Genomic DNA, 12312 nt, shown 5'->3' on the forward strand with positions numbered 1-12312 from the left:
TGGAGTGTGTGTGTGTGTGTGTATGTGTGTGTATAGAACTGGAGCGGGACCGGAGTGTGTGTGTGTGTGTGTGTGTGTGTATAGAACTGGAGCGGGACCGGAGTGTGTGTGTGTGTGTGTATAGAACTGGAGCGGGACTGGAGTGTGTGTGTGTGTGTGTGTATAGAACTGGAGCGGGACTGGAGTGTGTGTGTGTGTGTCTGTGTGTATAGAACTGGAGCGCGACCGGAGTGTGTGTGTGTGTGTGTGTATAGAACTGGAGCGGGACCGGAGTGTGTGTGTGTGTGTGTGTGTGTGTGTGTATAGAACTGGAGCGGGACTGGAGTGTGTGTGTGTGTGTGTCTGTGTATAGAACTGGAGCGGGACCGGAGTGTGTGTGTGTGTGTGTGTGTATAGAACTGGAGCGGGACTGGAGTGTGTGTGTGTCTGTGTGTATAGAACTGGAGCGGGACCGGAGTGTGTGTGTGTGTGTGTATAGAACTGGAGCGGGACCGGAGTGTGTGTGTGTGTGTGTATAGAACTGGAGCGGGACCGGAGTGTGTGTGTGTGTGTGTGTATAGAACTGGAGCGGGACCGGAGTGTGTGTGTGTGTGTGTGTGTGTATAGAACTGGAGCGGGACCGGAGTGTGTGTGTGTGTGTGTATAGAACTGGAGCAGGACTGGAGTGTGTGCGTGTGTGTGTGTATAGAACTGGAGCGGGACTGGAGTGTGTGTGTGTGTGTCTGTGTGTATAGAACTGGAGCGCGACCGGAGTGTGTGTGTGTGTGTGTGTATAGAACTGGAGCGGGACCGGAGTGTGTGTGTGTGTGTGTGTGTGTGTGTGTGTATAGAACTGGAGCGGGACTGGAGTGTGTGTGTGTGTGTGTCTGTGTATAGAACTGGAGCGGGACCGGAGTGTGTGTGTGTGTGTGTGTGTGTGTGTATAGAACTGGAGCGGGACTGGAGTGTGTGTGTGTCTGTGTGTATAGAACTGGAGCGGGACCGGAGTGTGTGTGTGTGTGTGTATAGAACTGGAGCGGGACCGGAGTGTGTGTGTGTGTGTGTGTGTGTATAGAACTGGAGCGGGACTGGAGTGTGTGTGTGTGTGTGTGTGTGTGTATAGAACTGGAGCGGGACCGGAGTGTGTGTGTGTGTGTGTGTGTATAGAACTGGAGCGCGACCGGAGTGTGTGTGTGTGTGTGTATAGAACTGGAGCGGGACCGGAGTGTGTGTGTGTGTATGTGTGTATAGAACTGGAGCGGGAGTGGAGTGTGTGTGCGTGTGTGTGTGTATAGAACTGGAGTGGGACCGGAGTGTGTGTGTGTGTGTGTGTATAGAACTGGAGCGGGACCGGAGTGTGTGTGTGTGTGTATAGAACTGGAGCGGGACTGGAGTGTGTGTGTGTGTGTGTGTGTGTGTGTATAGAACTGGAGCGGGACCGGAGTGTGTGTGTGTGTGTGTGTGTATAGAACTGGAGCGGGACTGGAGTGTGTGTGTGTGTGTGTATGTGTGTGTATAGAACTGGAGCGGGACCGGAGTGTGTGTGTGTGTGTGTGTGTGTGTATAGAACTGGAGCGGGACCGGAGTGTGTGTGTGTGTGTGTATAGAACTGGAGCGGGACTGGAGTGTGTGTGTGTGTGTGTGTATAGAACTGGAGCGGGACTGGAGTGTGTGTGTGTGTGTCTGTGTGTATAGAACTGGAGCGCGACCGGAGTGTGTGTGTGTGTGTGTGTATAGAACTGGAGCGGGACCGGAGTGTGTGTGTGTGTGTGTGTGTGTGTGTGTATAGAACTGGAGCGGGACTGGAGTGTGTGTGTGTGTGTGTCTGTGTATAGAACTGGAGCGGGACCGGAGTGTGTGTGTGTGTGTGTGTGTATAGAACTGGAGCGGGACTGGAGTGTGTGTGTGTCTGTGTGTATAGAACTGGAGCGGGACCGGAGTGTGTGTGTGTGTGTGTATAGAACTGGAGCGGGACCGGAGTGTGTGTGTGTGTGTGTATAGAACTGGAGCGGGACCGGAGTGTGTGTGTGTGTGTGTGTATAGAACTGGAGCGGGACCGGAGTGTGTGTGTGTGTGTGTGTGTGTATAGAACTGGAGCAGGACCGGAGCGTGTGTGTGTATAGAACTGGAGCAGGACTGGAGTGTGTGCGTGTGTGTGTGTATAGAACTGGAGCAGGACTGGAGTGTGTGCGTGTGTGTGTGTATGGAGAACTGGAGCAGGACCGGAGGCTGTGGTGGGGGTCTAACTGCACACACAAGAGGCCTGTGTGCATCTGGGGAGGGCATATGAATTCACCATGGTGGAGCATAGGGTGTAAACGGGAGAAGATCAGAAATCAGGTGGGAGAAGCAGCCACAGGAGCAGATCACAAGGGCTGAGTCTGAGGTCCCCAGATGAGCACAGGCTAGGAAGAAATCCACCCAGTGCTCTCAGGGTCTCGGAGTCTTTCTCCCGAGACAGAGTTGATGTCATCAGTACTTTAGGTAACAGACCTTCTGCCATATTCATCTAATCATTCCACAGACATTCCCTGAGCTGTTGGGTGTACACAGTAAACAAACACAAAAGCCCTGCCCTCAGAGAGTGCAGCCGGAGAGACGATGAATAAATAGACAAAGACATCTACAATTTAAGAACAGATGGAGATAAACACTGTGAAAAAACTAGAGTGGGTAGAAGTCTGCAGAGCGACAGGTTTGCACGCAGCGCCATGTCAGCTGGCTGACGCTTCCACCGCAAAAGGAAGCACCAGAGGATAAACTTAGCCCCTAGGAAGCAGCTGACACCCACCCTTCCCTACAAAGGAAGCCGGAGAAGAGGAGGACAGGGCTAAGCCCCCCAAGCAGCTACTTCCCTAGGCCTGCACCGACCCTCAGTCACACTAGAGCCTTCCAAGCCCTGGAAGGGGTCTTCCATGTATGTTTCCTAAAGTCCCCATTTCCACCTTCCTGCTTCTGATCTACAGACCAACCCTCTAGTAAGTCACCAAAAACGTAGCGGGCCACCTCTTCCTGGTGGTCTACAAATATTAAAGGGAGCACAGCGTCTCCTCTGGCACAAGTATTATCTTTTACAACCTGTGGGTTTGCAAAGCCAAGGTGAGCTTAGGCTGCCATCCAGACTCTTCCCTCTGTGGAGGGAGCCTCTTTTCCTACTTCTTTGCCTAGCTAATGGCTATCCATCTTCCAAGAGGCAGAACTGTCCCTTCAAGAGGCCCTTCTGAATGGCCCCGAACCCCTGCAACACACACACCTCTGGGCTCCCTTAGCACCTGAGCGTACGCCATTCTAGCACTTACCATGCTAGACTCTGCTCCCGACTTCTCAGGCTCCTCTGTCACATGGAGAACAGGCCATTAAAAAAAAAATCTCTTGGCACTATCAGGTCACGGCAGCTATTCGTGAAGTGAGTGTTGCCTCCGCTGGGGACAGAGGTCGATTTGTTTCTACCTGGGAATTACTTAGGAATCAGAAACCAGATCCGTTTTCCATCGTTCTGAACTGGGCAGCTTTGGACGGCCTTCTCTCCCTACTCCAGCATGAGTCAGCCACCTGCATCTTCCACCGGAGTCAGACGGTCTACAATCTTTCCCAATTATCCACCAACTGAAAATCCATCACTGACTACATCATTCAGTGAGACTTTATTATCTACTGTGTGTCGTGTCAGACACTGTGCTGAGTGGTGAGGGCACAGGTGGGGATTCTGCTCTGTGTGGTGGGCAGATGGGTGCTTACCTGTGAGTGACCGCTCCATACTCCCCGGCCAAGGCCACTCGACTGGCTGGGACGAGCTCCTGGCTCATTGTGCTAAAGATGGCTTCGCTGGATGAGCCCGCCTGGAACACAGCCATAATGGATCCAGGGTTACACAGGCCCAAGCAAGTCCAGGCCCTCCTTATAATCTGGACCAGGACGGCTACTGCCTAGAATTGGCTTTGACCTTCAAGCTAAGATAACCCCTCCGGAGTGGGAAGCCAAGCTGAGCTTCTCCTGGGAGAGAGAGGGCAGAGGTGCCATCCATGCCAACCCAGAGGGCGCTTCCCACACCTCACACTCTTTGGCAGCTCAGGTGCCCACGGCAGGAGGAGATGTCAAGATGATCAAGGCAGGGACCCTTCTTCCTGCCACAGATGCCTCCGGTCACCACCAGGCTCAAACCTGACCACCGAGCACTAGCGCGCACCCGCGCAGGCTCCCTTCAGCAGACAGGCCCAGCCCGACAAGCCCCCGCTGGATAAACTCGTGCCGAATCACGGAACAGCCCTCTTCATCGCCCGGTAAAAAACAAAAAACAAGGAAAAGCACCCTATTTTCCTCATTTCATTATGAACAGCTCTCAGGACTTGTGAAACCTGTCAAGAATCCTTTAAGAATCAAGTCTTTTAGCTTTTGTAAATGCATTTGCTGTCGTGCCCCAACCAGTGGGAGTTTTGATACTAAGACTGGATATTTCCTAGGCCGACGATTTGGCTACTTGCTAGCTATTAGCCCAGCGTGGAAGTATAGTCTAATAACCTCCATTCCCCAAATCGAAACCTGAACCTGCATCCTTCAGTGTCCAGCATGAGCTGTGTGGCTGTGTCCCACCTTAGCCTTGGAAAGATGCTCTGGGCAGGAGGAAACGCATCAGGTCTTGATGAATTTCCTAACCTCTCCTCCCACCCCCCATGTAATGGCAAGATAAATTACTCTAAATGGACAGAAGTCTTTGTTTTCAGGTGGGAAAAATACTCAATTTCCCAAAGTCTCGAGTTCTGCAAGAGTTGAGAGCAGAGAGGCGACAAGCCAGCCTTGGGTCTGCAGGGGCGGTGGGAGGCGTGCGGCCCCTCGTGCCCAGCGTGGCAGGTCAGGGAGAGAGAGGCCAGTGCAGACTGCAGCCCTGAAATTAACTGATCGGCCTGGACGCTTTAGGCACTTGCTACTCAGTGTGGCTCACGGCCCAGCAGCGTGGGCATCGCCCGGGAGCTCGTTAGGGAGCGGGAGTCTCAGGCTCCACCCCACAGCAGCTGCCCACAATCTGCTTTCTGACCTGACCCCAGGTGATGCATGGACATATTACAGTCTGAGACACGCTGCTTCAGACTCTTGTGCAAGAGCGTGAGGCACCTGTACTGTGGAGAATCTGTGTTGTTTCCTATTTACTGCCTGGGAAAAAGCGCCATGAGGTTCCCCCAAGATCGGCATTTTGAGAAACGCCGGCTTTAAAGATGGAAGGCCCCACCCTTACCGAGATGTTCCACATCATCTTGATGGCCAAGGGAAAGGTAGGGGCCAGTGGGGCTTGCTCCTCTTCTCCTCGTGGAACGATCTCTGGGCCTCCCCCTGGAAGAAGCCCGATGCTCCCTGCCACCTGCTGATCCTGGGGCAACACAGGCATGGTGGCCTCATAGACAGCGGCACTGCAGCCCTTGCCAATGGACTTCCCGATCAGATACTCCTCCAGCCGGAAACCCTGCCAGCATCTAGCGTCCAGTGGGTCAGGGAGCAGCTTGTTTTTCTGGGTGAAAACTGCCTGTGAAGAAAAAAAGCAGGCACCGTGAGCCAGGGAGCCCAGTAAGGCTTCAGTGAAGGGATGGGGAGGTACAGTGAGGCGAGCTCTTCACTGACAAGACCAAGAGCCAATAAAAACACAACCAAGTTGGGTTTCACTGCTCGTCCTGGGCTCAGGCCATCCTGCTTTCTCTCTCATTACTCAGAATAATTTTTCTCGAAGTGTCACTTCATTGCAGTCACCGAGACAGCCCAACACAGAACATCATGAATTAGTTAAGAGGTCAGAACTCTCAAATTCTGCAGCCGGCGTATCACTCCTTTGCTGCCTGTCAAGCTCCCAGCACAAGCTTGGAGGTTTCTGATTATGGAGACGGCTCCTTCTGCAAAGACCTCGGCAGGCAGGTATTGGATGGTTCCCAAGAACTGTGTATGGGCAGAAGCCTGTGGCCAGCAGCCACCCCTCCCACTTGTGAATGACCTCAGGCTGCTTTTGCAGGCAAGGGGGTAAAATCAGGGGGCTCCCTGGAGCCGAGTCATCAGGTCCTGTTGTTGGGCTGCACCCCACAGGCCTGCAAGCCTTGTGTCTGCCCAGCCTTGAGACGACTGAAGAAAGAGTCTGGAGACAGTGACAAAGACATCAATGGTTTATTGCACGGGGCATCTCACACGTCTGCAGCATAAGGTCCTGGAGCAACATCCCAACGTGTGTGGCAGACAGCAGGCAGGACACGGCAGCAATCTTCACTAATCTTCACTTGGGGGGAGGGGTGAAGGAGGCTACCATTTATAGGGAAATTGGTATCAGGTTGGCTCATCAGTTACCAGGGAAACCGGCGACTGGGGCACATCCCTCACAGCCCCTCAGGATAATGACCATCACGAGGGCAGATGTTTCCCTTTAATAAACTAGCAGGTGGAGCTGTTTTGGCCTAAGGCTTAGAACAATCACTAGCTGGGGCAGGGGGCAAGCACCTTCCTGTGAGTAGGATGTAAGTGAAGCAGGGACTGGTCCAGCAGGGGATGTACAGAGAGCAAGAGGACGGCCATCTTGAGTGGCCTGACCATACATCTGTCTTCCTGTCTCTACCTCTTAGGAATCTGGTGGGCCATTCTGTTTGCAGAAAGGAAACAAGAATACAAGAGTTCTGATGGACATAGATGGAAACGCAGGTGCTGTGGGGAGGCACTGGGATAGAGGCTACTTCCCCCAAATCGGGGTTCTTGCCTACTTCAGGCAGGTGACATCATTTCTCCAGTCACCCAAACTCTGCCTTCCCCCTCAAATCTCGTCTGATCTGCTGATCCCCCCTTTTCTTGGTTAGTCACTCAGCTCCAGACTCTCCCACTCACGTCCTCCCTTCACCTGCTTCTGAGCCAGATGAAACCACACTGCTTTCACGTGTCACTCATCAGGTTCAAGAACCTGATAGGTTATTCAGTACCTTGTCCTGGTACTTCCTACATGGGAAAATTGTTCTGCAGGCTGGTCTGCACTGGCTGTACTGGTCTCTCACATGCCTCTCCCTGAACCTTTGCCCAAACTATTCCTCTCCCCTGCCCCCTATCTCTACTGTCTTCACTCTACCTGCTCATCCTTACTCATCCATCAAGTCCCAACTCAAGCTCCTGCTTCCCCTATAACCAGTCCTGACAACCCAGCCCACAGCAACCTTTCCTTCTGGAGGATTCCTAAAGCACTGAGACCCTATGAGCTAATACACCTCGTATGATAACTTCTAATGTTTTTAAAAAACGAAAGTCTGTCTTGCCTTGCCAACTAGCTTCTAAACTCTGTGGAGTGGAAGCAATATCTTGTAGAGTAATCCTTTAGCAACCATGGTTTTGAGAATGAGATACATGTTTTAAAACTTTTAATTTTGAAATAATTATAGACTCACAGGAAGCAGCAAAAAAAAAAAAAAAGTACAAAATGTCCTGTGTACCCTTCACCCAGTTTCCCACAAGTGACATCTTATAAAGCACTAGTACAATATCAAGCCCAGGAAAGTGACAACATACACTACTGTTAACTAGACTACAGATCTTACTCAGTTTTCACTTTTTTTTTTTTTTGGCCGCACGGCAAGCGGGTTCTTAGTTCCCCGACTAGGGATGGAACACGCGCCCTCTGCGGTGGATGCGCGGAGTCTTAACCACTGGACCACCAGGGAAGTCCCTCACCATCTTTTCTGACCTGCATTCTTTCGTGTGTGCACGCGCGCGTGCGCACGTGTAACTCTATGCAATTTTATCCCCCGTACAGATACATGCAATCACCACCACAATCAAGACAGAGGAGTGTTCCGTCGCCACAGAAGAACTCCTCTGTGCCACCTCTTTGTATTTGGGCCAACCCCACCCGCCCCAGTCCCCTGGCAACCAGTGATCTGTTCTCCATCTCCACAGTTTTGTCATTTCAAGACTGTTATATAAATAGAATCGCACAGGATGTAACCTTTTGGAACTGACTTTTTTTCACTAAGCATAATGCCCTTGAGGTTCATTTAGGTTGTTACCTATCAATGGTTGACTCCTTCTTATTGCTTAGTATTCCACTGTATGGCTGTACCAGGGTTTGTTTAACAATTCACCTGCTGAAGGATGTTTGGGTTTTTAATATTTTGCTATTATGAATGATGCTGCCGTGAACATCTGTGTACAGGGTTTAAAAATTATTCTTAAGAATTGTGGTAAAATACACGTAACAAAATTGGCCATTTTAACCATTTTAATTGTACAGTTCAGTGGCATTAAGTACATTCACACTGTTGTGTAACCATCACCACCATCCATCTCCAGAACTCTTTCCATCTTGCAAAACTGAAATTCTATACCAATAAACAGTGACTCCCCAGCCCCTCTCCACTTTCCATCTCTATGAATTTGACTAAATACCTCATATAAGTGGAATCATACAGTATTTGTCTTTTTGTGACTAGCTTATATCACTTAGCATAATATCCTCAAGTTCCTCCATGTTGTAGCATGTGTCAGAATTTCCTTTCTTTTTAAGGCTGAATAATACTCCATTGTACGTATATAGCACATTTTGCTTATTTTTCACCCACTGACGGACACTCGGGTTGCTTCCACCTTTTGACTACTCTGAATGATGCTATGAACATAGGTGTACAAGTATCTGTTCAAGTTCCTGCTTTCAATTCTTTTGAATATATACTCAGAAGTGGAATTGCTGAGATATGATAATTCTATTTTTAATTTTTGGGGGGAACTGCCATACTGTTTTCCATAGCAGCTACTCATGTACAGGTTTTTGTGTGAACATAAGTTTTCATTTCTCTGGGTAAATGCCCAAGACTGCAATGGCTGGGTCATACAACAAATACATGTTTAGCTTTGTTAAGAAACTGCCGACTATTTTCCAGAGTGGCTGCACCATTTTATATTCTCACCATTGGTCCGGTTTCTCTGCATCCTCACAGGCATTTGCTACTATCACTAATTTAAAAATTTTAGCTGTTCTAATAAGTATGCAGAGATATCACATTGTATTTTAACTTGCATTTCCCTAATGGCTAGTGACGTTGAACATCTTTTCATATGCTTATTTGGCATCTGTATCTCCTCTTGGTGAAATATATATTCATGTCTTTTGCCTATTTTATATAGGTTTCCCCCACCCCCCCAAATGCTTTCCAAATGCATCTAAAGGCACTGGTCAGTGTTCTACCCCAGTATGACACCATACAGAATTTTAGCACTAGAGTTGCCAGATCTGGTGATTTTCTTTCAAAAGAAGTCAAATGCCCGAATTTTTTAAATTGGCAACTAATTAAAAATTTTAAGTCACAGAAAGGTGAAGTGTGAGGAAAGGACATGGAGAATGGTAAGCTTAGGGGGTCAAGCTCCTCAGTTTAAAAACAGCCTCCCTAATTTTAAGTAGGATTTGTCAAGTTGGCCGCCCTTGGCTTCTGCCAGTTGAGCTGTAGCAAAAGACAAGTACAGAGGCTGGGGACTAGGTCAGGTGTCACCTGTTGCCCCAAAGGGGACAGAGCGCAAACGTGAGACACTCTGGTGATGAGTAACACGAACTGGGCTGAAAACCAGGAAACATGGGAGACACTGCTTGGTTTTCAACCAGCTGTGTCCTTGGGCAAGTCACCCCACCTTCCACCACCTCAGCGCTAAGCTGTGAAACGCAGGGGCTGTACTAACTCAGTGAGTGTTTCCAAACCCCAGGAAGAATGGCCTCCCTGGAAGAGGAGGGAATCCTGCCAGCAGATGGCCTTCAGACTTGAACTCAACAATGGTTCTTCCTTGGGTGTCCAGCCTGCCCACCGACCCTGCAGATTTTGGACTTGCCAGCCTCCAGAACGGCAGAGCCAATTCCTTCAAATAAATCTCCCTTTTTATAAACACATCCTATTGGCTCTGTTTCTCTGAAGAAATACAGATTTTGGTTGAGCAGAAACAGAATTCTCTGAGCTATTTTAAACATTTAAAAAGCCTAAGAACCCCTATGTATCTAGTCACCTCTGATAACTCTATCCAGGTTAACTAAAACCCATTAGGTCTGCTGTTTTCTCCTGCTGTTCTTGCTTTTTACTGTGGCTTCAGTTATGTCACTAATTGGCTAAACTGGATGCAGCCTGGCTGGCACAGTGGTTTAAGGGCACAGGCTCTGGAAAGTCAGACATGGGGCACTGCCCTTTATTAGCTGTGTGACTTCAGCAAGTTACTTCACCTTTCACCTCTCACCTCTCTGAGTATGTTTCCTCATCCATAAATTGTGGATGACAGCTACCTCAGGAATAGAAGTGTTATTATGATTTAGTTGTCCTTAAATTTTAGAAAATTTATGGAAAGTCACTGGCCTCGGTGCAAGAGGAGCTATAATTAACATATCTTTCAAAACATGCTGAGGAAGGGAAGACAGTAAAACAAAAGTGAGGTCCTGGCCGGGTATGAGGAGATCAGTAACAAAGAAAATGAGCCTTAACCGATGACTGCCAAGAAATTCCAGCTCCGACAAGATAAACCTTGACCCAGGGCCCCAAATCAGTACATGCCTCCCAGCCCCGCCCCTCACCACACCCACAGCTGGCCCCGCCCCTCACCCAACTCGGGGCCCGCCCACGCGCTTAGTCCCGCCCCCCCCGCCTGACTCCGGCCCGCCTCCGCTCCAGCCCCCGCCCGCAACCAGCGCTCACCTGGATCTCATCACAGGCCGAGGCCGCCCGCCGGCCCTCCGCTTGCTTCTCCTCGATGAGACCCAGCCCCAGCCCGAAGGCCAGAAAGACGGCCCGGCCGCAAGGGCCCGCGCCGCCCCGGGGCCGCCCCACGAACTGCCTCTGGAGCCGCGCCGCCAGCCCGGCCACCGACTGGCGGAAGAAGCGGTAGCGGCCGGGGAGCCCGAGCCCGAGCCTGCGCGGCTCCGCGCCGGGTCCCGCGGCCTGGCCCGGGCGCTCCCCGCGACCCCAGCCCGCCGCGGGGCCCGGCCGCTCCGGTCGCCCCCAGCCGTAGGTCGGGCCAGGCTTGGCCGTGAAGCGCAGTAGCAGCGCTCGGCCCAGCTGCAGGCCCCGACCCAGCGCCTGCCGCACCGCCATGGTCTCCCCGGAGCCCCAGGCGTCGGTGACGCCAGGCAAAACAACAAACCTCGGGGGCGGTGCCTCTGCGCAGGCGCGGTCGCTAATGGGCGGGGCCGCCACTCTGGCGGTTTCCTGGCTGGGCGCGCGAGGGCGCTGTGCGCGCACTTGCGCGGCGGGTAGTTTCTTGCGCTTTTGTACCCAGGGTCTAGGAGTCGCGTGTCAGGGTGGTCCTCAGTGTGAACATCGCTGGTTCTGGGCAAAAGCGAATAATTAAGAAAGGAAACTTATATTTATTATCATCCACCGTGCCAGACTCTTTACATTTGTTAATTTTCCCACCAATGAGATAGGAATGTCATTTTTATAGATACGAAAACAGGCATGGAGAGGGCAGTGAGGGTCCCAGGTCGTATGTGTCAGAGCTGAGGTTAAAGTTCACGTTGCCCTGATTGTTGGGTCCTTGTCTCCCAGTGCCCTTAGGCTCCTCTCAACAAGCCCACGGTCCCTGCTCGCTTCTTAGGACCCCAAGAGAAATCGCACCCAAAGGCCACATTTTTCAGATTAGTGAACTGAGTCCCCGAGACGTGGAGCGACTTGCCCAATGTCGCACAGCTTGTTAGTGGCAGAGCCCTGTTACCCAAAGCTGCTGTTAGAAATGGCCGATAAAGGGATTCGTACTGATTTCTTTTTTCTTGCCTTTTTTTAAATGGGAATTTTCAAACACACAATATTGGAATAGTATAGTGAACCCCATGTACCCATTACCCAGCTTCAACAATTCTCAACAACTGGCCGTTATTTTATTCATCTGTGCATACCTTCCTATGCCCCATTCCTCCAACTTTAAAGCAAATCCCAGACATCGTATTGTAATGACTTTATATTATAAATACCTAAATATCTATTGCTAAGTGATAACTCTTTTAAAGAAAACATAAACAATATTATTATCACCTCTGAAAATATTAACATTAGTTCCATAATATCATTTACTATCCAGTCAATATTCAGATTTCCCTGTTGTTTTGTCTTATTTTACAGTTATTCAAATTGGGATCCAGACAAGGTCTACATGATTTATTTGGTCAGTGGGTTATTCTTTAACAAGGGACTATGCCTTCCCCAGGCTAAGGAGGTATATTTTGTGGTGCTGCCATTTAAAAAACGTTGCTGTAATCATGGGTACCTCTATTCTCTTTACCCCTAAGGATAGTTGTGGGTAAGAGGCCCTGGAAGAGATGTAGAATGTTTTTGTAGGCGTAGCCCTGTATCTCTGTGTGTGACAGGT

The 12312-nt window shown here is 50.3% G+C and overlaps 1 protein-coding gene across 2 annotated transcripts in view; it reads right to left on the minus strand.

Moving 5' to 3' along the window:
• The window catches only part of PINK1 (PTEN induced kinase 1), a 28872-nt gene extending 17783 nt beyond the window's left edge, over positions 1–11089 (minus strand). For both annotated transcript variants that reach the window (XM_082353857.1, XM_082353856.1), the window contains exons 1-3: positions 10647–11089; positions 5210–5494; positions 3718–3818 (exon numbers count right to left, since the gene is read on the minus strand). In XM_082353857.1, coding sequence (XP_082209983.1) covers positions 3718–3818; positions 5210–5494; positions 10647–11042 — 782 coding nt within the window. In that variant the 5' untranslated portion in view covers positions 11043–11089. The remainder of the gene's footprint in view (positions 1–3717; positions 3819–5209; positions 5495–10646) is intronic.
• Positions 11090–12312: the final 1223 nt, after the last annotated feature.

Source organism: Balaenoptera borealis (assembly GCF_965194805.1).
Source record: "Balaenoptera borealis genome assembly, chromosome: 1".
Lineage (NCBI taxonomy): Eukaryota > Metazoa > Chordata > Mammalia > Artiodactyla > Balaenopteridae > Balaenoptera > Balaenoptera borealis.